This window comes from Vidua macroura, chromosome 5 (assembly GCF_024509145.1).
Source record: "Vidua macroura isolate BioBank_ID:100142 chromosome 5, ASM2450914v1, whole genome shotgun sequence".
Taxonomy (NCBI): Eukaryota; Metazoa; Chordata; class Aves; order Passeriformes; family Viduidae; genus Vidua; species Vidua macroura.
Genome location: NC_071575.1, coordinates 53,951,930 through 53,979,007, shown reverse-complemented (window position 1 = coordinate 53,979,007; position 27,078 = coordinate 53,951,930). Strand labels below are relative to the sequence as shown.

Genomic DNA, 27,078 nt, shown 5'->3' with positions numbered 1-27,078 from the left:
TTGCCATTTGTGACAGCCTTTGCTGAAGCTTGCAGAAGTCTACAGAGCTCTGTTGCAGTACCTTCAAGGCACCTTCCTGTAAACCCAGGCAAATTCACCAACAGTCCAGCAATGGCATGGTGAGGAATACCATTGGGAAGTAAAACTGTCTCAAAAATGGGAATTGTGCAGATTAAAAAATAGGTGTGGAAAATAATGAGAACAGACACTTGAATGGCAAGAGAAGAGAAAGATTTATTTTTACTGACTTTCAACTGGTGTTAAGATTGCTTGAGAGACATCCAGTACATGTGTAAGACCACCACAGGTATGACTACATATGCATATTCTGTCTATCTCACTACCACGCCCTCTCTTCATAAAGGCACTAACTATAAATAGTACAAAAACAGACAGATAAAATGCCACAAAAAAAAAAAAAAAAAAAAAGGATTCTTGTATGGACTTCTTGTTTATGTTTGTATACATTCATGCTTTAAATGTACAATTTTAAAATTAATTTAAAAGGTCACCTTTATTTTGGCAATACAACTGATAAAATGAAACATGCAGAACACACAGCTTGACAGAACTCAGTGCATAATTTTGTCAGAATGAAGCAGTTCTTTACCACCCTTTGTGAGCTGGGAATACATTCATATTACAAGGCAAAAAACACCCCCACCCAAACCAGACAACATCTGGCTTCTGTTTAATGCATCTGTTTTTCAACATCTCCTCCAACATCTTTGGATAGTAAAATCTATGTGTGACCACAGGTTAAATTGTATGGTTATATTTTAACAGTCTTCATAGTGCAGCAAGGCAAGACAGAGCTGCCTGTATTCACTGTTCTATCTCCAGGCTGTCCATTTTTAAGTCGGGTGGTTTAAAGCTATTCACTTCTTCATAGGTAAGTTCTGCAGAGGGGGCATAAGGAAGAGAGAAGAATTAGGTGATATTTTCTCCAAAAGAAAAATATTCCAGACAAAACAGTTCTGCAGATACACGTGACTTGTAGTTTGTATTTCCAGCCGCTTTAGTGTCCAGATCCAAAAAACAGACTGAATTCACTAGGAATCCTCCTCTTAACCTCAGATTACAAATTAGACTCATAAATACTGTTATTGTACAACATGACTGTCCCCTTCAACTAATTACTAAAACACACAGGCCCTGAAATGAATACATCAATTACACTGTCAGATGACCTGCCAAAATGATGTAATAAAAGACAATATGTAATGGAAAATTGAATCTTTAAAAGGACATAGGTTTCAAAATGTACACTTTTAACTATGGAGAACATTCTTTATAATCTCTCAGTCAGTTGCCTTCAATTATATATCATTTGCAATTCTGTGCTAATTCCTTGTGATCCTGGCTTTATTTGGACTTTTGCTGTTTTCCTTTTGTTTGTGTTTTTTTTTCTAAATGTTTTATTGTAGCTGATTTAATTTTACGGTACTCTGAAAAAATTTTCTTTTTGTCTTAGAAGTATGTAACAGCTTTCCTCAGGAAATTCGATATTCATCAATAGCTAGAAACTAATGGGTTACTTGCTATGTTACCCTGCTTTGGGAATAACACTTTATCTTTCCATGCTAACAGTCATGTTCTGTTTTCTGCCTTGGACATTAATGGAATATGTTGTCAGTGGCTACCTCTTTCATATTTTCTCAAATTAGATGCTGCTTTTTAAGGACAAAATCCTGTTTGCATATGGCTAACTTCAGGTTATGGCATTACTTCAGGTTCTGTTCTCCAAACAGTGATGATAACAATCTCAAGCCTATTAGCTTTTTTATTAAGTAACTCTGAGACAGTTTTTATGCCTGCAAGTGTACCTAGGGCTCCTCTAAAAAGTATGTAAAAAATCTTGGAACTGAATCTTGCTTTTGCTCTGGTTGTGTTGTGCTGTACCACTGTGTACAGTTTCAGTGAGGGATTTCTGTGAAGGAAAAGTTCTGCAGAACTCCGGGCATCGGAGGATATGTTAGGTGACTTTGAGTGACTGACTGATGACTACTACACAGAATTACAGGCAGCTAGGGAGCTGAACTTGGAGAAGCCAGTGTCCTCACAAATCGGACACCTGGAACTGTATTAGAAATTATTCTCACTGGCTGTGTAATTTATGTTTATGAAGCTCTTTACCCACATCTCACTGCACCAATTCAGCAGAGATACGTGCAACTGGAGCAACAGCTAAGGAGAGAATGTATAGCATTCAACTCTGAATAGCATATTCTTGGCCTCTAAAATTTTGAAATATTTTCTAACTGATTAAACATGTCAGTAAGAAATCTATGAGCTTGGGTTGTGAGCCTCAGCAGTGTGCAATGGAGGCCAAAAAAACTCTGAAGTGCATAATGTATATGACAAAATGTCTGAAATCTCATTTTACTTTGGTGCTAAGCCCCTTGAGATCAGGCACCACTGATTTTTAACTTGAACAGAAAAAGAGCAGAAACATGCCAATGATATCTTGAGATATTGGGTAAATATTTCATCGACACTACAAACATTTTAAGTCATCTTACTTAAATGTGGCACATACTGTACTTGAAAATAAAAAAAGTTTATTCCCCAAGATAAAAATACGGCCAGAGGGAAGAAGGAAAAGCAGCAAACCTGCTGTGCAAGTTTGGAGATTTTTCTCTCAGGCCTTTTTTAAACCTGAATAAAGAAGGAATTTTACCTGTAGTTCTGTCAAGGTCAATGATGCAAAAATTATACATGAAAAATGCACTGATAAATAGTATGATACAGCCCTTCCAAGAGAAGTCACCTTCATGGCCTCATTTCAGTTTAGAAAGTGTTAAGTGTTCCTGAAATAATTTCAATGGAGTTTCACCACAAACAGAAATCTGCTTCGTGACTCAGAAATTATTAAACTTTCCTGTTAAAGACTCAGGCAACTGAAAAAGCAGCAGAAAAAAATCACCTACTCCTAAGTACAGCAGCAAATAAATGCAGCTCTCAAAAACAAGATGTATGCGTGCTGCTGTAGGCTGCCAGGTTTTGCAAAGGAGAGCATGTGTAAGGAATAAGTGATGCCAGTCAATCCTCCTTGTTTGTACAGACACAGTCAGCTTCTACAAAAGCCTCTCCAAGGCTCTAGGAGGTTGATTAATTGTAGAGAGAGCCATGACCTCACTATTATTTATCTCTAAGATACATTTGCTATAGACAGTCTGCTTTCTCCCCTGTAATGCCCAGGATAAAACATGGCACAAGTGGATGGGCATGAGTAAGACATGAGAGTATTTTTCATCATAAACCTAACCACTATGATAATACATTTTAATCAAATTTTTCCCAAGTAAAAGTTACAGCAAATGCAAATAGAAACAAAAGAACATTTATTTTATGGAAGACACATTTCTTCTTAAGCCAAGGAAAGACCTTTATTGATAAACAGAAACAATTACTTTTCTACAACATTATTCTCAATTTAAAATCTCTAGTAAGGATTTTTTAGAATAACATGTCCTCATTAGACAGTGGTGAAATTGGACTGTACTTTTCAGAGTACTTGCAATCTAATGTTGAGCCAACTTACTTCCGTGATACTGCAGTGCAATATGATTGTGTTGCAAGCATGGAAGGTTGTTGCAGTATTTACCAAAGAAAGGTTTTGGGGTGTCACTCCCAAGTAAAATCACCAACTATCATCTCAAACAGAACCAATAGCATGGCGTAGTTATTAATCCAAATTCCTTTGCTATTTAAAGAATTATTAACAAAATTCACATCTATGTGGGTAATATTACTTTCTGGTTCTGATCAGAACTAGACCAGAACCCCAAGCAGTGTCACTTGCCCCAGGACAGTTACTTCAGCTGTGGATCTGACCTTGAAAACTAAAAGCAAAAGAGAATGTGTAATTACCTGATAGCCAGCATCAGCTTTTAGTTAAGCTTTCACTGGTACAGAGAATCTAGTAAGGAGATGATAGAAGTGGGGGAGTGGGCAAAATACAGAGAGGAAATATAAGCTTTTCTACCTGTCCGCTCCCAACAAGCACACATGAACTTATCTTGTTTGCCTGAGGCATAAAAGTTCAAATTCCTCTGGCTAGAAATGGAGGAAAACTGTTATTTAAGTAAGGCTTTTTCCTGCTACATGTCTTAACTAGTGCATGCAGTTCTGATACCTTTCCATTCATCTATGGTTCGCTCCTTGTTCTCTATGGACTCGTCGTACAGCTCGGCCTCAGGTTCATCATCCGGATCATGATACTGCACAAAGTAGGGATGGGCAAGTGCTTCCGATGCAGTGATCCTTTTATCGCTGTCTAAAATAAGCATCTTCTCAAGCAGATCTACAGCTAAGGCAAAACAGAAATGCAGTTCAAAGCCAGAAGAGACTATGAGGAAATAAAAGAAAAGGCAACTGTTTACACTCCACCTATTCTCACTCACCTTAAACACAATTAATATTACTGGCAAAATTTAGGCAACATAACAAGTAAGTTTTGAAGATTTTGTATTGCAAGTACAAAAGAGAGCTGAAGGAAACTTCTGGTTTGCTTGTGGCATGCACAGAGGTTCAGTATAGTCAACTGGAGATCTGATTCACCTCTTTGGATATCCAAGGACTTAATTCTAAAAAGATCCGTGTGTGCTCATAAGGTAATATCCTGTGTTGTGCTTCGTGTGCTTAAGTTTGCACTGGTCAGGACTAAGCTAAGTAACTTGTGGATAATAAAGTGTGAGATTACACCTCTAATAAGCTGCACCAATGAAATGATCAGGTGAAAAGCCCAAAGCAACTTCACAGGACCCAGCATAAACAAAATATGTTTGAAATTGACATTTGAAGTATACTAGAAATAAGAGAGAGTTGTATGGCTGAAATTAGTTTTTAATGGAAATTTTATCATAACTATTTCAAATATTATTTTTTTACTGCTTTCATATAAGCATTGGCATTAATTTGCTTTTATGCTATTAATATGTAGCATGCTCTCATGTACTTCAGGCAAATAAATCCCATTTTTTAATATGAAAGTGTTCCATACTACTTGTAATATAAGAATATAATCTGTATTAATACACAAAATTAATTCAAACAATTTTTACTCACAATACTTCCATATAATGGAATATATAATTCCTTGATGGAACTGACCTGGTACTGCAGTGAGATGACTCTGATGACTCAAATGTCTCCTTTTTATGTCACAAGAAAAAGTTCACAAAAACATCTCTTTTGCACAGGCAGAACCAATTGATTAGACAGAAAAACAATTATACAGGATCAGATCAAAGGTCTGCCTTAGCCCCGTATCCTGTGTCCAACAATGGCTCATATATTCCTAGGAAATAATACTCCAAAGGGTCATTCAAACAGCTGTACTTCCTGGTATATTCTGCTTGCCAGCAATTTACAGCTCATGGCCTTCCTGAGCCAGAAGTGATATCTCTAATCTAGACTCAATGACATTTTAATTTATTTTTGCTGTGTACAGCTGGCTTTTGCTTTTTGTCCATGGACCATTTTCCTTTAGGAGGTTCTTGTAATCTCCATCAGAAACAAAAAGACACAGGCTTCATGAAGGGGAAACCAGTCTCAGGATGAAAGGTTAAGCAATGCTCTTCTCACTGGTCTGATTATTATTATTATTATTATATAGGATCATACAGCAAGGAACACAAGGAATCCTTGAGTCCCTATGTTAGTGAAAAAATTTATCTGTGTCAGTCTGACTTTCTTACCTAATGGATTGGCACCACGAAATACCGCTTTCAAATCCTGCTGAGGCATATGTGGAAGAGATTCGATGTATTTTCTTGCCTAGAAATAAGTCAATATACATACCATATCCACAGGGTTAAATTTTGCTCAACAGTAACTACATCAACTCTGAAAAAACAGACATTTTTAAAATGTTTCTTATACATAGGAAATCTCTTTACATAAAACCACATTGTACGACCTTGTTTCAGATACTCACTCCTGTACACTGGACAATAAGCAAGACAGTTTTAAGCAGGTGCATTTTGGTTTAAGTGTTAGCACATTAGTTTTCACCTGTGCTTACTGGTTCATTGCAGTATATCCCCAGGGAACACATGCATGTAAAGCTCAATCAGAAACTGCAGCCTAAATAATCTTTCAGTTACCCTCAGCAAAATGGTATAATTCAATCTGCAGCCTTGCCTCCTCTCTCTTCTCTGCTGAGACATAGCTTCACAGACCAAACAACAAATTCTGATACTCCATGCAAAGAGATTTTCAGATGTTTAACAGAATTTAAGAGCTTGCCTTTTCACTGTGGCTGTGAAAGGTTAATTCAAACTCAGCTAGTAAAAGCCTGCCAGGGTATAGGATCCACAAATGTCAGCCTAAGAGTACATGAGCTACAAATTTTTAGGCTGAGGTAGGTAGGTTGGCAAGAGAAGAGGTTGCATACTTGGATCAGACAGAACAGGGAATTCTGAAAAGGAATTGTCAAAAAAGAAGCAGGTAGCTATTCCCTAAATCCATTAAAAATCTCAGCTGGTCTTTGGACAAACCTTTTAAAACATCTCTGAGGATTTAGCAGTCCTGTTAGAAGGACACTATCTGCAGAAGGCTAACTAAGGATCCTTGGCCCATGGAAAACAGCAACTAATCAACAACTAATCATAACATGACTGAACAAGATGCAGTGAAAATTACCTCCAACACTGCCCAGAAATCCCTTGGAAACAACACAGACCTATAAAAGTGCACTTACTAGCCTGTCCCCTCTGCTTATATACTCACCACAGGAACCTGACCAAGAGAATCCCAATGTTTAAATTATTCTGAAATGCAATTACCATTTAAACTCATATTAACATGAAACACAGACAAACACCTCAGTAACTTGTGCTGAAATATCCAAGGAGGTTGATCTATTAGTTTCTATTAGTTTCCTTAATCCTCTGCTTATAACTGAAAATAGGCTTGGCATTTCAGTAAATCTCTGACATTGCTGTTACAGAAATGTCAAAAAATTGTCTATGTCTGCAAGCTGCATTAAGAAGTAACTAAATAATAAGGCCAAACTACATGGTAAAGAAGAACTAGAATGAAGAAATTCCCTTGCAACTGGCAATTACCTCCAAGCAAGGTATGCATCTCATTTGACATTGCTCCTCTAATCAGGCAGCAGCAGCCCAGAGGTGACCTAGCAGCACTCCCGTTCATTAACCTGGCTTTTGTGTTCTGCCTGTGCTCTAAAGGTATAATTAGCCCAAATAAAATAGTTTCAGGATTCCTGTACCTCACTGAGCTATGCTCTGAAACACAAGAAATTAAAAGAACAAAGGACATACTATTTCCACTAAGTATTTAAGGTGTTACTCTCACGATCAAAAAGCTCACTAGTTGTGGGAAAATAACACATTTGTGTACACTACTGAAAATGTGTTACAGCAAAACCTGTAGGATCTTAACAACACATGAAGGCTACAAAAGGACCTACAAGACTATATAAGGACCTATGCTTAGGACAGCACAGTCTGAGATTTGTTGGTTGATGAGGTCCCTGGCAAAAGGATGGATGCTTAGTTAGCCTCCTGCCCCAGCCATTCCTAGGCACTGGGTAGCCAAAAAATCTAGGACTGTGTATTGGCCTGTGATGATGAGGTTGCATTATGCTTGGATCTTCCAGAAATACAGGGCTGCTCTGGCTCTCCAACTGCTCCTGCTTACTTAACCTGCTAGTGTACCCATTAGTAAGGTCAAAGGAAACCCATCAATATATACACAAGGTGAGAAATAGCCATTAGTATTAGTCTGAGGTGTATATAGAAGAGGTTTAAGAAAACAGCTGCACCTTAGGAGGTATCTGTGTGCTGGTGTTTATCTGAACTTTTAGACTGTGCCCATCACCTACCTTTATCAAAAAATTCTATATCTTGTTCCTCAGCTGGCTATCCACAGTTACTGCTTACAATGAATCTTTAGCAGAGAAATTAAGTAGAAATTGTTCATTTACTAGATTACTATTTAAAGAAGTCACATGGAAAGTTAAAAAGACCAGTCTTTACGAATATTATCAAGAAATTGGACCTCACGCAAGCATTTAGAAAGATGAATAAATACGATTTTCAAATTAGGGACCTAAATGGAGCACTCATGCAGAACACATATTATTTGATTTGGATACATCTCTGTTTAGAAACATTACAACAGTGGAAAGCATACAAATTACATACAAAGAGACAGCAGATTTAATAGCAACAATATAATGCTCTGAGCTGAGCACCAGTTTTAATTTTTTAAAATTATAATTTAATTGTAAGCACTTTAAAAGATCATTGTGACTAATTTCTTAACCCTTTGCAAAAACTGAGTACATGAGAACAAGTATCAAAACTTATCCAGTGACAGTCAAGGCATCTGGATGCCTCCAAAAGCGTATTTTTTGAATGGTAGCATTCTAGCAGCAAAAACCAGAGATAATTTTAAGGAATTTGCTCGTTGACAAATCAGAGTGCCCATGTAACACAGGCAGTGACACAGAATGCCAGTTAGAGAAGGAATGACGGAAAGTCAGTTAACTGAATGAAGCTGTGAACTCACATGTTCTGATGATATCTTCTTCAGAAGTTCCGAACTGGGCGTGCCCACAACTTCCATTATTCTCTTCAGCTGATCGATATCTGCATAGTTTCAGGGAAATAAACAGCACACAGTCCTTCTGGGTTTAGACAATTAATAAGCTTCCCTACATGTAACTAAGATGCTTAAAAAAAAGCAAGACAATTCCACCATAGCTCATGGAAGGATATCAATTCATACCTGCTTAAGCCTAGTCCTGGAGTACCAAATTTTCTACTGTACTATATTAACTTGTCAGGTATGTCAGCTGCATGAAAAATACTGCTTTTCTGTCCTAGTTCCCAATTTAATACATTCTTAAGCTTAATATTAATAGCATATTTATGTTTCAGCGATCTGAGGGATTTCTGAAGATCAGTTTAATATGATACATAGGTCATAGGCCTAAATTACTAATCTGAAGACTGGCAAGTGAAAAGTTATAATTTGGTACCTTTAAAATTTTGTTTTATATAGGTCTCAAGATTAAAACCTTTGAAAATGTTAATTTTTCATTGTCACCTAGTAGCTGTAAAGTATATTACATTTTTATAGAGACTCAAGATTTACAGCTTTATTTAAATTGATATAATCATATAGTTGTAGACAACATTTTATAACAACAAAAAAAAATCTTATTTCTTGTGAACTATATATATTGATTTTTTCAAATACCACATATTATGTAATCAAAGTCTGAGGACAGTCATCTCCTGATGATGATATACCTGGAGAATGCCTGTGGTTACAAGAGAGCCTACTGATGCTGAGCACAACAGAAAGGCCAATGAGGAGATTTGGTCTCAGCTCTCTTAAGATTATTTCAGGCAATTCAATGTCATAATGCTTTGCATCCAGCAACAGCTTAGTATCACCAGAACTGTTTTTGGAGGGGTATTATGTGTTTATCTTCAGTTTTCTTTTATTATTTTACTGCTCTACTCAGAAACATCTCTTTTTTGCTCCTGCCAGCACAGGAAACGCCAGTGGAAATCCCTGATGCTCCATTAGGGACCACAGCAGAGTGCTGCAGAAAAGAAAGGGCTTTGTTGCTCCTGTGGCATTTCTGGAACTACTGGCTTCTTTTAACATAGCAGGACACAATAGATCTATTAATTCACTTATTATTTAAAAGTTAACTCATTTGTATTTTGTGAAACTTTCAGCCTAAAAGCAGTTCTATTTTGTTCAATCATATAAGCTGGTGAAAAAACGATGCCTTTACTCAGCTTTAGTTTTAGCATATGTTGTTTCAATAAGATCCACACATGGAAGAAATCTACCCTGTTGTAACTAGGTTATTATTTAAATACAGATACACAAAAGAATAAATGTAAATTTTTCATGTTTAGGAATATCTGTTACTGGTTTTTATCTTACCAGTGGGTCTCATTTTCAGTTGTCATATATACTGAATTGAAAGATTAGCAAATTGTTTATACTTTTACAAGTTTGTTACCTCAAAACCATGTCTATAGAAACACTCAAGTCAATAGGGAAAAAAAAAAAGAATTAGAGAGTATTTTTTAGTTCCATTTTAAGATTTATATTAAGGATACAATCATTTCCTGGAAACAGAGCCTTTCCCTTCAATAGCTCTGCCATGATACATCCAACCGACCATATGTCAACTGCCAAAAAACAGAGACAGAAATGTGCACAGTGAATCAAAGACATCCTTAAACACAGCTGCTTCTTGGTTTAAAACTATCACTACATCCAGCTGTAGCAAAATACAAGTCTTCACAGTTTACCTGTTTGATTGTAGTGCATCCAGTTTAACATAATTTCTGGAGCTCTGTACCATCTTGTTGCAACATATCCAGTCATTTCATCATCAGTTTGACGAGCTAAACCAAAGTCTAAAATCTACAGAATAGAAATAAAATAATAATTTTTAAAAACCCCTTTCACTTTTGTTATAGGTCCTGATTTTCCCATTACTCACTACTGAGTTTTCTGTAGTCCCTCACTATTGGTGAAGTAAAGCAGCAGCACTCTGCAGACAAGCTCATCTGCTCTTCCTGCTGTATCCATGCAGCCTCTGGTGCTGCATAAAGATATTTCCACTGCAATGAACATGGTGTTTTGTTCTCCACGGCAGACTTTGTATTTTGCCTTGGGTTCAATTTTCCACTGACATTAATTTACTAAAAATAAACACTGTTGCTATAAAAAATGAAATATTATTATCATCTGGGAGTGTTTGTGTAAAATGCTAACAGCAAGTGCCAGTGGCCATTTAAAGACCAAATAAGCTGATCACAAATCTGCAGAATTTCTGTTGTCTAATTTTTTTATGTCTAAGCATTTACTCAAATCACACATTATCCTGGTGCCACTAGGGGAGAAAAGTATATCCTATGTAACAATGTAAATTTAAATCACACCCTGTTTGTTTTCAGTAGAACTTGCCCACCAAAACAAACAAAGGAGCTCTGTTTACATACACAGAGGCTTGATCGCAAAGTGTTCCCCTCCAGATGCTTTTCCTTGCTAAGTTTACACTGATGGGAAGTTATTTCAACTGAACTTTCCCAGCTAATTTCCTTGCTTTCTGTTCTGTTCTCTGGTTAGTCTATGTCCCATTGATTATGGACCCTAGCTCTAAGACAGACTACGTTGAAAGGGTACTATCTGAGCCTCAGTGCTGTTAAGTCAGTCATCTGAGCTAGCCAGCATCTCTTCACATAGAAATGTGAATGAGATCATTGAGTATCTCCTGTGATGAGATCCAGGATTATTTATTAAGCTGATGGCTAATCCTTTTCACAGGGAATAAGAAAATTTCAAGAGTATAATTCAAAATTCCTCAGTTATAATCCAATTAAAAGATATAAAAAGCCTAAAGAAAAATATTAAGATATAAATAATTAACATCCTTACTTCCAGTATAGTTTAAAAGCACAATTTATTTCTTAAGTAAGTGAAGAAAAATGCATGAGGCAAACAACCACAAATAATGGTGTGAAACTCAAACAGTAATGCCCTTATTTTTATAAGGATTTTGGCAACAGTCTTCCTTAACAGCTGATCCCTTCCACCAAATGTGCACACACACAGACTCTTGCCTTCTTTTTGCTTTTGTTTCCTTTTTGTTAGTACTTGGAAATATCCACTAGTTTGTCCTATTAAAAATAATTTGAGGAAGTAAAGCTATAAATATAAACAAAGCAGAGAGCAGTGTAACAAATGCTAGACAGGGAGGTGCACAGATTTCATAATAATAGAAAAAAAACCAGTAAAAGTCTCCTTTACTTCCAGTACAAAAATACAGTACACATTTTAGAGTACATGATCAAACAGAGATGACCCACAAAATTTCACAGATGCTGAACATACATGCATGAAGACATTAAAGAGATAATAATGAAACTTGCTGAGCATCTGCAACTGTTACTACTAAATCAAACAGGAACTAGTTTCTCACCACAGATCCGGATTAGTGCAAGAACCTAACTGCACTGCTCTTAATCATTATTTTGATTTTTTGCTGATCTTGTGGTATTTGGAGTCTTTTCTTAAATCCCTTGCAGCTGGAATAAAGTGATTACATCACAGTCTTGGGAATAAAGATGTTTCTGGCTGTCATGGAGAAATGTTTAACTTCTCATTCTCAAACTTAAAAGCTTAGAAAGTTGCAAGACATCTTTTCCTTCTCCAGAGTCTCATGCTTACTATGTAGTATCATATCACACAGACACACTAAGAGTTGTATTTATATAGATGTTTACATCAAAACAGCATTTGGGAAGCAAGGATTATAGGGTTCTTTTTGGTTGGTTGGGTTTATTTGTTTCTTTGTCTTACTGTCTGTAACTGGTAATACTGATTTATTTGTTGCTACCATTATTTAATTTAGCTTGTATGTTATATAGATACAAATATGAAAGTTGTTACAAGGCTTCATCTATACATGGCAGATGCAGATACATACCACAGGTCAGACTCTCAAGATATACTCAGTTAAGTACTCACTCAGGGACCAAACTATTACCTATTTACCATCTGTGGGGTACATAGGGTTTTTGCAAAGATATTTGTATTCATATTAAATTAACATTTGGGAGAAAACACATGTTCACAGAAATGGGCAAGTAGCAAACAGTTGAAATTAATGGAATGAGCCATAAAAATGGTAATTAACGTTTTCTTATAAAACTGTCATATTGAGAGTTTTTACAACACTCTTTGTTACAACAGCATGATACCCACCCTCAATTCACAATCTTCATTTACAGCTAGGTTACTGGGCTTCAGGTCCTGTAGCAGAACACAGAGTTAGTCAAGTACGACTTCAACCTTTTAAAATGTATTGTAACTATGTCTTAGTATACATTTGATGCACAGAGGGACATCATTCATTCATTTTCATTACCTCAAAGACTGAACTCACCCGATGGATGATTCCAGCTGAGTGAATATACTGTGAAACAAAACAAAACAAAAAGGGTAAGATTTCAAGTTAGAGGTGAAGGGAGGTCGAAGCCACTTGTCTTATTTTTTTTGCTTCTGAGACTGACTGTTTTATATACAGAAAATATGTCATACCATGTTTACAAATCAGAAGTATGTCAAACTTCAAAACCTCCCTGTTTTGTCTTATCCAGAATTGGATATTTCAAGAAAGGTAACCATGAAGACTAGATTCTACCATGAAAGGCAACACTCATAGTGATTCTTCTGTATAAAGTCTCTTACCAATATGGAATTTGTTCCAAAAAGCCTTCCCTGGGTGTGTCCATGTTGATCATCTGGTGGCTAGTGAAATCAGTGGCCTAGAGAGCAGCATGGTTGACTCCTACATGATAGAAGTCATTTTCCCATACTGCGAACACTGATGTGGGTGAAAGGTAGCCAGACCTGCACTCTGGGACAGGTCAGTGACCAAAATACCCACCTACGCCACAGCATTACTTCAGGTCCACTTTCAAAGTGGTATTTCAGTGGCTATTTGGTGTCTCTGCTATTTTACATAAAACATTAAAAAAAAAAAATTAGAACAGCTTACTCTGTCATTGCCTATTGTTCTCAAATTAGGGTTAACAGCAAGTTTATCTATGATCTTATCAACCAGCACGAGCAGGGCCTTGAAAATCTTCTTTTCTCTAGAGGTGAAGTCACGTTTTTTAGGAGAAGGGATTATCCACAAAACCTCTATAGCAACTGAGAAAACCCAAAGAGAACACAAGGGCATCCTTTATGTTCCAGACCTAAGAACTGTTTATCAGAAGGCAGGGCCACCTCTCAATGTACCTCACAGCAGTTGCAAGCAGCTGAATGAAGAGGAAGCCAAAACACTACTATCAACAGAACAAACTGTGTCCCTGCTCTGCTGAGACAACCACAGCAGTCCCTCCTGGTGCCACCAAGCAGTCATATATAGGATCAAATGTTCTTTTGCTAACGAGACATGAGAATTTCATGAGAATTTCAATTCCAGAAGAGAGGAGCCACCAGCAACCTCTCCCCTTTGAAACAGAGCCAGAAATGCACCTGAGTGCATTTCTGAAATTAATATTCACTTAAGAGCACAATTCTGACTATTATTTAGATTTGACAAAACATAGACTTACATTCAAAACCACAAGCAGGATAATTAATGCCAGAATCCATCTTCCTAACTAAGCTATTAACACACATAAATGAGGCAAAGCAATTAAGGGCTCAGTTGTGCAATTTTTATTCGCTAAAATCTGTACTTAAAATGATGGAGCCTGCATGCATGAATAAGAATTACTGTCTCAGGCACAAGGTGACTTGCTGAAAATCATGTAATAAGTATATTTCAGAGCCAGTATTTACCATGGCTTGCTTTCAAACATATATTATTTTCTGTGTTTAAAATATCAATTACTGCTAAGTTAGCTAGTAAAGCTGCTGATCTCTCTCTTTTCTGTTTGCTTTTATCTTGGGAAAATCCATACTGGCCTGAGAAAAAGCTTAGCACCTAGTAATGGGATGCATTACCTACATGTTCTCCTATTTATAGACACCTATTAAACATCAGCAAAGTTATACATATTTTGATTCCTTTGGAAGAAATTTTGCTGTAGATTCATTGCCAATTGCCTGGTTATTAAAGTGTATAAATTTTAACTGATTTGATTAAAGGAAATAATGACTTTACAGGCAGACTAAGTCCTACGTGATTGTGTGCAGCATCGTACATTGCTGGGATAAATTTCTACTTCCCGGTATTTCCCAAAGGACCCAACTAACTTGGTTATCTCTTCACCCACGTGACGCTCTCTACAAAAATCAGGACTGTGGTTTTTCAAAGTGGCTCATGTCTTTCAAAGCACAAATGTGAGTTACTTTCCATATTGTTCTTTATCCATTTCATATTCTTCAGAATTTTTGAGACACCATATAGCATGTAATTGTCCTGCAATAGGAACTGAAATAGACACTGATCTGAAGTTAACTTTCAAGGGAAGTATTCATATGTATTGTGCATGTAAATATTGATAGGCTTGGGGGTTTATTTCTGGTTAGAAAAATCATCTAATAATTTCTGAAATGATTGCTACTATTTGTGCACTTTTAAGATGTTAAAAAAAAAAAAAAAGCATTTAAAGTATGTTCATTGCAACCAACCAGTCCTTACAACATTTAGATTGCTGACTCATTACTACAACATTTAGATTCCTGGACTCAGACAGTACCTTAAGACCTCGAAGTAACTGATAGATGAGAAACTGTATATGATCATCCGTTAACTTCTGGCACTTCACAATGTTATTCAGGTCAGCACCCATTAAATTTGTCACAAGATATCTGTGAAAATGAAGAAGTGAGGAAAAAAATGAACACAGAATGGCAGAACATAAATTCTTCTAGAAGATTATCCACACAGGCCATGTAGGTTCCTTTTCCACTGTCTATTAACACATTTTATATCCTTTAAATCAGCTGTGAGTTCTAATAAAGCAATCACTGCTATGAGACTTAATATAATGAAAAAGAAAAATACTTGCAGTATATTAGAAGATTTTATCTCTGTTTTCTCCATGACACATTACAGCAGTGATACATGAAACATATTTTTGATGAAGAGGAAGCCTCACCCAGTTTCAAAGTGGCAGCCTGAGCCACCAAAACTACAGGGCCTGTAAGGCCCTGGAATATCTGATGATGGAGGGTAATATTAGAGTGGTAGAAATAAGAGTGCTTTGTGTAACTTCCCTCTCTGCTCCAACTGGAAGTTTTATTTTTTTTGATAAATTTTGCAGAAACATTGATTCTTTTCCAAATACAGTGTTGGAACAAAAGCATGCATCTGTGATACCCAATTCCCATTTGTGTAATTTTGTCCCAGACTCAAAGGGGTTTGGTCACTAATTTCCACGGAGACAAAAACATGTTAATTCCTATTTCTTCTGCTAAGTTGTTTACTTAAGAGCTTATATAATTATGTAAACCAAGAGGAAATCAGCATGAATCGTATGTTTGACTCACACCAAAATAGACCTAGTTTTAGGTTAGCCAGTCTAGCCTAAATTTACCCTGCCTCAGTTAACTAACAGAACACTTTCCTGCATTCCTGAACTCTGCCATCTATGTACGAACAAATAATCTACGGTTTACAAACACACAATTGAAATGAAAAAGTTTTAAGTTTAATGGCATTTATGCAGCATTAAATAATTGACCATATACCTTTAATCTAATTTAAATAGTTTAAATTTTCATTTAGAAAAGTACAAAAATGAGGTCCATCTCCCTGCCTCCTCTTTTGTGGGAAAGTTGCAAAAAGATTTTTACAAAGCTGACTCTAGTTAAAAGTCTTTTAGAAATGTATGTTCTTCCTTTTTAAAAGCAGAATGGTATTAACTTACTTAGTAACTAGTCAGAATGATTTAAAAAATTTTACTTACACTTCATTAAAGTTTTCTATTGATGTTGCAGGTGTAAAAACATCAAGCAGTCCTATAACCTGTCAGGTGAAAGAAGGGGAAGTGACATTTTATTTCTACAAACCTGTAAAGCAACATGTGATTTGTATTGATAGTGCTCAACATTTTTGGGATGAAACTTACAAAAATATGACATACGGTCATACTGAAAACTGACATAGTATGTGATCTATAAAGGTATCACCTCAGCCATCTTAATTACAAAGAGTAAAAAAAAAATAAAGGCAGAAGAAGTAATGTCTCATTACAGAAAAGCTGATGCATGCCTTATACAATTGTTATACTTTAGATTATACACACCTTCATGAGTATTTTTGGTCTGTTTTTGTTAACTTTTTTATTCTTTCTCTGGGATATTTTTCAATCAACCATATTTTATTCAGGCTTCAAGTCAGCAAGCTCCCTTTAAGCAAGTGGATCCTCCACTGAAATCAACTGTTTACCACACAAACTTAGATCAGTTATGTGGGATCTGAAGGTCTACTGTCTTTCATTTAGCTATTACACTGTTGTCAATTGCAACAAGACTAATCTGCCCCTAATTTCTCAACAGAATCCACATTCAGCAAAAACAGGTTTGAGGTGTAGGGTCTTTTTTTTTCTGGGCTGATGTTTCAAGATGTTTCAACAGCAGTGAATAGAACACTTTTATTACTTTATTAGAGAAGAGTATGATGACTTGCTTTGAGTTTCATTAACCTCACCTTCAAGATTAAATTAGATATTTTTAAAATAAAAATGCAGTGTATTACTGAAAGTTTCTAAAGTCCAGTGACTTCACTACACCTAAGGTGGCTAGGTCCATATATCTTGGGTAGCTAGACAGTTGCATACACCTTTTTAAAGAAGATTGTACCTAAGTGAAATTAAGCCTATATTGTAAACTTTTGTAATGGAAATCCAAAGGGAAGAACTCATTCCACTTACATTCTCATGCTTCATGTGCTTAAGCAGCCGAAGTTCCCGGTAGGTCCTCCGGGCATGGATAAGTGATTGAAAAGGTCTTGAAAGCTTTTTCACTGCCACCTTCTGTCTTGTTTTGGTATCATAAGCCGAGCTGAAAGAGGGAAAGAAAAAGTCCACATTGATGGCATGTTCTACAGCAAAGCTCTCAACCAGTTCACTGAAGGAACTTGTAGACTCCTGAGGGCTCTTACCCCTTCCTTTACCCTCTTTCACCTTCTACTCAGGGACTGCAGCCAGGGAGCTAGTCAGCAATAACTCCTGAGTATTCAAACACAGGTCCCATGTTTTCCATCTAGCAAATTACTAATGCTTATGGTACTGTTCAGGACTTATCCCCAGGCATCCCTTTCCCCAAATGGCAGGCAAAGTAACCAGACAATTAGCTCCATTTGTGCAGCTCCAGCCTCCAGCTCCAAGACAAGGCTCATAGGGAATATGGGGATTCAAACTGAAATTTGTTCTTACTGAGCAAATTGGAACCTTTACTAATTAGAGGAACACTGCCTTTGTATCTATGAATATTAATTATTATGTAATCATTAGCTTGATAGATGATAATGTCGCCGAACTGGTATCAAGTTAGGATGCTAACACAACCATGGCCATGCCTTTCCCAACAAGTGACGAACGGGCACGTCTTATACTGCAGCCCATATATCCACAGCGTGTGCTTAATGTCCCACAGATGGAGGTGCCCTGCTGAAGAGGACACTAAATATATAGTCAATATTTGCAAGCAAGGGAGACCCACTCTTTTTTTTTGGGCATTAGAAAGCACAAGCCACAAATAAATGATGTCTCATATGTGCACAGGGATAAAAGTGATCCCTGTATTACTTCATGACACTACCAAGTCCAATTATAAAAATATTCTCTTTGTAACCTGCTCTTAAGAAGGAAAAAAATTCTTTTAGTTGTTACTCTTATTTATTAAGTAATTGTGTTCAATTAAAATACCTGGAAATTCTCAGTTTAAAGACTGGATAACACTATGTGTACTTGCTAGAGAGCGCTAAAAAATCAAGAGCCTTCCCACACATTTTTTTTTATTACAGAACTTTTTGGAATTACAAACACAAAAATTAAACATGAAAAACGCATGGAGTAGAATGTCAACAGTCAGCAGTCACATAAAATGCTATTAAGTTAATCTGCACATTGTTTTAAATACTCCCACAAATCATTGCAATCATTGTGTTTACACCTGCTAAAGACAAAAAACATTGATGGTGATTGGAGTAGCTTCCAAACTAATACACCGAGCCTACAATCAGCTGCAAATAGGTGGACTCTGACACATATTTGGTGCTATGCTGAAGTCATGAAGAGCCAAGTGAAGAGCAAAGCCTCTATCTGCAGGATAAGCTGGTCTTTTTAACCTGAAGAAACAAAGGATACAATCAAGAAATATGTAGGAAGAACAGTGGAATCCAAAAGGTGATTGTCCTAGAATTAACCTAACCTCCATAAGGCCAATCCAGAATTTCATAAAGACAAAATAGAAGCAAGTAGATTTAATCAACAAGTTTCCTGCAGGCTCTATGGAAGGAGGGAGTCACTCATGAGATAAATGATATAGATAAGCAGATTACTTCGCTGGTTTTTTGCAAGCATCACAGAAGCAGATCTTCTGGCAAGTTTTAAAGGTGTAGAGTGCTGTGGTTTTGCTGAGCACCTCGAAAAGGGCATTTCCTGAGCAGAAGAAAGAATGCATAGGAAGAAGGAGAAGACTGGTATCACTCTGATGAGTGGATGGAAGGGATACAACAGAGAAACTCATTCCAACAGTGGGGCAGGGACAGTTGTTCTGGATACGAGGATGCTGTGTGGCTTAATTACATGGAGCAGCTCAAGGAATGAACAGTGTGAGAAGAACTGACAACAGAAATACCTTAAATTCCACATGACCAGCCACAAGGACAACACGAAAGTTACACAAATAAATCTAAAGAAATAAAAAGGAAGCCAGTGCTTAGCTTCTAATATAACAAAGATTAGATGTAACTGCCCTGTGTTTAGCCATGGGCAACAAAGCCACTGGAGAACACTACCAAGTCTCACAAATGCCCATTGTCTACAGTCTTTCCAATTTTTGGGGGAAAGGAAATGTTTATCTAGGTAAATAAATAACATTGCTCAAAACAGCAGTTTGCTTAACATCACAGCTTTTCTGGTAATTCACAAGCCTTCCCACTCCTGCTTGCACCAGTCTGTGAAATACTGTACACATAATACAGGAAGGCTAGGAAGAATTAGATTTTAAGCCCGTTATCACGATAAACATCACTCTCTTCCCAATTCTAAGTTCAAATGTGAGTTTCAGTGGTTTAAAAACCACTGATCTTTAAGATTAATTGCTTTTTATCTTCTATACGACTCAAGGCTGCAAAGCTTTCAGATGGTACAAAGCAAAATCTTTTTAGCTTCAGTAATTCTTATGACAGCAGCTTTTTAGGCCAAAGATGGAATTACATAAGGAATGAGAAGGAAAAGGGAAAAGAAAAAAGGGAAAGGAAAGTTGAGTCCTGAGACCTCTAACAGGAAATCATTAATTGAAGCTGCACAGGCCAGGGACTAACTTGGTTTAAATGAGTGCCCCCACACTCAACTAACCATACCAAATTATAATCAGAGCTAATGCCTTCAGACTACTTCCTTGCCTGGTTTACCATCATTATAACTCAAGTTATTAAAGGTAAGGCATTCAAAAATATGTTTAATGTTGTTCGAACTGTCTTGTTTGTCAGATTCAAGGAGGACTTGCATATGTGATCTCTTCTACTGCCTCCTTGAGCATATTTTTAGACTAGATTTCTCTGTCTCGCTATTATATCATCGTAGCTACAATCTGGTTTGTCCCCTGAATCCCTCATCAGCCACTGAGTAAACTATTAGGTGGCAGGAGTTGTTTCCCTTTCTTTGTGCTTTCCCCATGAATGCTCAGCTTTCAGTGTAGTCCCTGGAGAGGACATCTCTGGTTCCAGTCAAAGCAAAAATATAGGCACACCTGTGCTTGGCACCTGTAAATCCTTCCTTGGGGCCTGTAACCACTATGATTAAAATGACTAAAAATTGCTTTTTAAAAAATTCCCAAATCCGTGCTGTTAACTATTTTGATTTAACAGGGAAGAAACGGGTTAGAGGCCTATTGTCATGGTTTAACCACAGCTGGCAACTAAGTGCCATACTGCTGCCTGCTCACTTCTGTCCACCTCCACCTCAGAAAGAAAAAGTAAACTTTATGTGTTGACATAAGAATTTAACAACTGAAACAAAGTATAATAAAATTTAATCATAATGCCAAATAACACTACTCTAGACAGAATTTCTATCATAATTTAAAAAGAAATAGAATTACCACTATCTTTTTAGTTAACAAGAAACAACTTTGTAACAATCATAGCAATAGCTTTTTCAGATATGATCACTCTTGACCCAGAACCCATCAGAGTTATGACACATTTTTTGCTGTCTTTCCTTTTCAAGATCAAGGATAAAAAGCCATTACTCTGCTGGGATGGCATAATTTTCACACAGATTAGAGACTTTGGTTTAGTGTGATTTTCAATCATTGCTTAAATTAGACTCACCTTTTTAGTGTTGTCAAGTCCTGTATTTAAGGATTCTATTGAAGTTCAACTAGATGAAAAATCAATTTTTAGTTATATGCACATTTTCCCAGTTCTTAAGATTTCAGAGAAAAGTTTGAACATAGGAAGCTACTGCAGTCCAAAAACTCAAGAGGCAGAAAGCATGGGATTTTAACAGCCTCAAGATAACTTTATAACTTTTGATGAGATATGGATTTTGGTAGCTGATGTTTATAAATATGGCTGTACATACAGTAATTTCTCTAGCATCCATGGAGTTTATCCTCTATGGTTGCAGAGCAGTAAAACTGGACAGACAGGCCATTCATGTGTGCAGCCTGCTCAGAACCCTCAGGGATTTTGGGACTAGAAGCACACTATTCACCTGTGGCTACTTAGTCTTTGGGATCAAATTTGCTTCAGCAGCTGGAGGGCTGTTTGTAGGAGCCTGATCTTAAAAACCACACATGGAGCCAACTTGTATCCAATTTAGTAAACTCCAGTATTCAATGCAGGAAGAATCCTTCCCAGGATCAGCTGGTCCCCTTGAACTACAGCCAGTCCCTGAAATTCCTAACGCTTTGGGCTCAGAGAAGCTTACTAGCTGGGCACAGCACTACCCACAGTGCCTAGAAAAAGTTCATCTTGAATGCAGCGTTCAGTCTATGAGTTTTCTTCATTCCTGGAGCCAGCTCAGACGTAGCTGATGCAAAATGAAGGCATGATCCAAAGCTGGTTGTACATGATGCCAGTGTGATGTCTCCAGCAACATTCCCATTTGCTGTAGGTTACCTGTGTCAGACAATATTCCATCCCCATCAATATTCCTTCCCATCACTCTGGATAACCACAAGATTTTGATTGTCTACAAAGTCTTTCAGAAGCATTATAGCTGTACAAATTATTTAGGTATATGCAGTCTAAGCAACTGATTTGGGGTAAGGTGCAAAACCCAGAAGATTAACTTTTCAGATTTTTAAAAAATATAATTCAGTGTCTTAGCTTGCAAGGCTGTTACCTTTACATCATCAGAAGTTTGACAATTGGCTAGACACACTATACTAAAACTTGGAGAGAATGCTAGACACAGCACATGTGACAGTGGCACTGGGTCTGATGTTTCCCCATATTGTTCCGGGATTCTATTTTTGTTTCTTTCACTGCAGCATGAGTTTCTTTCCTTTACTGGGTCACATTCCTCCAAAACATGCAAAAATTCCACATTGCATGTAACTGTTAAGAGAAAGACAACAAAAATAAAGAAAAACCCCCAAAATACAATTCATGCTCAAAGTACAAGTTCACAAGTTTGAATTCTTATCTGCAGACCTCAGCACTCTTTCAAGTACCCACTGACTCCTTCCACTGGAGGAGACATGAACTTCCTTGTGGACAGAAGTCCTCTTAATTTGTAAGATCCTAAGTTTCCGAGAAAAAAAAAAAAAAAAAAAAAAAAAAAAAAAAAAAAAAAAAAAAAAAAGCAGAAGGGTCTATGTGAGCAGGAATTGAAGGGAAAAGAACTGAAGAAGGGTCAACACAGAGAATCTCATTACTGATGGAGGCAGCCCTTATGGCACCATGGACTGGCAAGTAAGATAGAAAAGAGGGACCACAGGAACACTGCCCTGGGACATTTTCTAGTAATTTCATGCAATTTGGGTTCCTAGAACTGCAGTAAATAACAACCCTTTCTTGCACTTCTCAAAAATGTCATGTAAGTGAAAGAAAGTCATCACATGAACAACATGAATTTTATTTTTTATTTGCAAGGTTTAGTTTGTGAGCTTTGTCTTCTAGGATTTACCTATCTTGTTCTTCTTCTTTAAAATACAAATTTTAATTTATTTTTAATTTAAATAAAAACATACATTTTTTGGAGATATGGAGTACTCATGAAAAAAGCACACACAGCATCCATCCAATACTGGCAAATGGACCATATCAGCTATTGGCAGTGAAGGAAGAGAACAAAAAACAGCTGCCCACAGACATTTTAAGTAAGGCAGAAAAGTAAACCCAGGAAATGGTTAAATTGTTTCTTCTTTATAAATGTTTAGTTACTGTTTTGCAAGTTCATGTTGGTGGTTTTCACTCCCTAAGAGCTAGCTGTAAGGTTTGTTTGCTAAACCGTACAAATCACAGCATATATGTGCATCAAAAGGAAACCATAAAGAAAAATTAGATGGTGGCAAGAAAAAACAGCATGAGGATGTAATGGGAGGCTCTGAAATGAGATGTTAATCTTCTCATTAGACAAAAGACCCCACTTGGTTGATGATGACAGGTTATTGTACAGTAAAAATTACATTCCCTCACTTGGGTATTATTCCAACACACCATGCTGAGCATCAATGGCTTTGATTTTAGTACAGTGACTGTTAATTATCTCAGATTAATTTACCCCTAAATCTAAACATAAACCCACAAAATATCTCTTACATATGGAACGTAATTGTTCTATAACCAACATAAAAGTATGTTGCTTTTTTGTTTTAAGCAGAGATTGAAAATACTAAAAAAGAATCACTCTCCACATGTTTATGTGAATACATCACCAGTTTTCATTCAAGGGAACCTGATCATATAAGTGCTGTATCAGCCTCTGAATCCACAAGCCATATTTTATTTTTTGATCTGTCTCCTGTGCCTCCACAGTGACTTAAACATTTAAATAACTTTACTGAGGAGCAGTCACACTTTTTTAGATGAAGCTACAGACAGCACAGCTTATATCAGTGGAAATGATGTATTTAAAATCCTGGTTGTGAGAAAAACATACAGAAGGTTGGGGTCATAAGCTCTTAGCTTCCTCAGCATGTGCAACCAGCTCATGGATACTAAAATAATCATGTATTCTACATAGCCTAAGCCTAATGTCAGTAAGTAAACAAGAGTATCAGTCAGCTGCCACTAAGCCAGTACACTGCTAGTGACAAATGTGTTCCACTCAGTATTTAAAAAAAAAGACTGAAAGGTAGTTATATATTGTGAGCTTTGAAGCTTCAGCTAGAAATGCTTGCAGTTAATCTGGATATAAAGTTTAACATGATAAATATCAGTGCTTTCAAAAACATTAAACAAATCCATACAGAAAAAAAATCTCACATATTTTGTCCTTCTTTTTCCTATACCTCCCCCACTTCTCCTTCACATTTCCTGTTTCCTCTCTTTACAACAGCCAAAATATGAAATGGTAGCGATTTATTCCCAGGTTACATAGGGGTTTGAAATGTCCTCCCCCTTCCTGACTGTATGGGCAGAATTATGATATTGTATTTTTGGTATGAAACAACTAATAGGTTCTGAAATTCAAACAGCTCCTTGTGAAGCTGTACTGAAGCAAGCAACCAGGCCCTAAGACTTTCAGGTCTTTGGGCTAGGGACTGTGTTCCCAACTGTAATCACGGCTGACAGCAGGACAGGAAAGGAGGCAGCTATGCCACTGCTGCCTCATGTAGTCAGGAAGGTAAGTATCATAAAAAATATATATTGAAGTAAGGACGGAGGAGACCTGCAGAGAATACCCTCTGCTAATGTATTCTTACAGCCACACAGAAGGCTGCCATTCTGTGACCCTTGTTGCCTTTCTGCCACAACTGGTTCACCTCATGCCTCTCATCTCTCTACCATCCCATGCCTCCCCTTTCTCTAAAAAAGATCTCAGTAATTCCCTGTGAAAGAAAACCTGCACAATACAAAGTCCCTACTTCTTAACCTTGTCTTTTCTTCACCTTTCCTAAAAACACCTCTATCACCCTTCTCACGCACTCTGCTCCCAAGCTACTCCACAAGGTTAGTGACAGCACCTTACATAGAAATCTCTGTCACAGCAATTCTCAACCTTTCTCATCCTTCTCCACAAACACCTCCTTTATTAAAAGTCTTATTAGACATTCTCATTTAAAATAGGGACCTTGACACCACTAATTACCATCCTGCTTCCCTTTCCTTTCCCAAGTCAGTTAACTACACTATTCCAACAGCTGGAAAATACTCAGGATGAAACCAGACAAAGGAAGGACAAGCAATCTGCATTCCACCCTAGTTTTGCACAAAACCACTCTCAACACACTCCCTATTTTATGTCTTCCCAGCCAGTGCTCAGAAACACCCTTCTGTCTTCCTTCAGTACCTTTCACAAAAATTCCTAAATTCTTGACCTTCCTTGGCTTTAAATCCCTGTGCAAATCCCACTGTGCTTTTATTTCTAATGGCTATTTCTTTATGTTCCTCTGAGAGTCTTTTTCACTCTGCAACATTTTTTTGTTGCTTCGCTTATTTTCATCCATTCACTCCAGCAATACTGCTGCAAAGATTCTCCTTCTAATTGGTAACAATGACAGTGCAACCCCTTTTATTTAGTTCTCCTCTCCATTGCAACCTCACCTTCAAGGCCTTGTTTCTAAGTATTGTTATCACATATACTGACTTTTAAGAGCTGTCCTACCTGGAGTCCTAGACTGGGTCTCATATCAGCCTTCATTTCAGTTTTCAAGCAAGTGTTTGAATATGCTTAGAGGGGTCCATTGTAAATATCTGCACAACTAAAGAAAGGTGTAAGTGCTTTCCTTCTGAATGCCACATACCAAAAATAGACAACTCCTATCAGATCTTGGACAGCAGTATTTTAACAATGTTGTGGGAAAAGCTTTCCATGATTATAACCATTTGTAAGATGAAGTTCAGCCCCTGTATTTATATTGGAAACAAAATATTTAATCAGAAAGTAGTCCACAGGGAGTTCACTAAAATCCACATGTGCCTGGGATTGTGCATTTAGCCTGTAAAGATCTATACCATCTTCAGTTTCCAGCTGTATTTACATACAGCAGTTGTGTGGTACTACTACTCTAAAAGTTTATCTCAGCATTTACTATTTAAAGTAGCATGCAGTGCTACAGTGATACACACCACAACTCCAGTAACCTGATCTCACAGTTGAAATCATACACTTAGTATCACTACAGCTAACTAAACAGATACTTAAAAAAAAAACCCCAAAACAACCCGAAAACATCAAATACAATCTTGGATGAAGGAATTTTTCTCTTTGTTAGCTAGATTCAATTTATAGAAGCTTTTAAAATGCTCACATGATACTGAGTTGTCATAACATCTTCTTAGAGTTCCTCAATGTGAAAAGGATGGTATCAGCAGTGTTATGTTCTAGTACTGCAAGCTAATGCCCTCAAAACATTTGCGAGTACTATTTAACCGGAAGCACAGAATGGGGTGAATGGCAGGAAAGAAGGGGTTAAACTTCAAGATTAGAACCTTCTGCTTCTATTTTTCCACTTTTACTTCCTCAAAACAAACTGTAGCATAAACACCTTCCCCCATTTTTACCCAAAATTAGCCAGGACAGAAACTTTATGAATCTTAAGCATGTGCTTAAAGTTAACAGGATAGAGGGATGCTGGAAGTGTTGTAAATTACTTAAGGCAGGGTTTGCTTTCCTGCTTTTTTTGAACTGAAGCCTGTGCCTCTACACTCTGACTTAGCAGGTCTCTACTTAAATATGTGTTTGGTCACCTGAGGTCGTGTTAGGCATTGTGTAGTCTTAAAATCAAAAGATATTGAATGTAAATACTGTTGATGCCAACAGACTCTGAGAAAACAGTGCAGGCATTTATGGTTGTGAAGAAACTCAGGACTCAGTTTGGTTCATCTTGCAAGGTCTGTTCTTTCCAAAGAAGGCAGAACACAGAGCCTGCAATATGCTAATGGGAAACAACTTGTTGGAGAGATCAGAGACAGCATGCTGCAGAATGCCGTCAATCCCTCCCAGGCAAAAATAGGACTAAATAGGTTAGAAGACCGTTTACAAAAGCTGGCATAAAAAGAGGCATACAGGCTTTAAAAAGATCCAAAGAACAGGAAACCAAAAATATATATATATATTACATAATTGGTGGTATAATAAGAAGTCTTTTAAAAAGATGAAGCTCTTTCTTAAGCAGTTAGCAATGCCACCTCCCAGAGGAAAGGTGGTCAGGTATCAAACCATAGTGGAACCAGCAGGGCAACACAGCTGGAAAGCACAG

General features: G+C 37.1%; 1 protein-coding gene across 2 annotated transcripts in view; it reads right to left on the bottom strand.

Annotated features, from left to right (window-relative positions):
- Nucleotides 1–495: 495 nt before the first annotated feature.
- Nucleotides 496–27,078, bottom strand: part of MAPK11 (mitogen-activated protein kinase 11) — a 30,809-nt gene continuing 4,226 nt past the window's right edge. For both annotated transcript variants that reach the window (XM_053977171.1, XM_053977170.1), the window contains exons 2-12: nucleotides 17,406–17,535; nucleotides 16,440–16,498; nucleotides 15,228–15,339; nucleotides 12,956–12,985; nucleotides 12,775–12,822; nucleotides 10,314–10,428; nucleotides 10,119–10,190; nucleotides 8,542–8,621; nucleotides 5,703–5,781; nucleotides 4,139–4,312; nucleotides 496–899 (exon numbers count right to left, since the gene is read on the bottom strand). In XM_053977171.1, the coding sequence (XP_053833146.1) occupies nucleotides 826–899; nucleotides 4,139–4,312; nucleotides 5,703–5,781; nucleotides 8,542–8,621; nucleotides 10,119–10,190; nucleotides 10,314–10,428; nucleotides 12,775–12,822; nucleotides 12,956–12,985; nucleotides 15,228–15,339; nucleotides 16,440–16,498; nucleotides 17,406–17,420 (858 nt within the window). In that variant the 5' untranslated portion in view covers nucleotides 17,421–17,535 and the 3' untranslated portion in view covers nucleotides 496–825. The remainder of the gene's footprint in view (nucleotides 900–4,138; nucleotides 4,313–5,702; nucleotides 5,782–8,541; nucleotides 8,622–10,118; nucleotides 10,191–10,313; nucleotides 10,429–12,774; nucleotides 12,823–12,955; nucleotides 12,986–15,227; nucleotides 15,340–16,439; nucleotides 16,499–17,405; nucleotides 17,536–27,078) is intronic.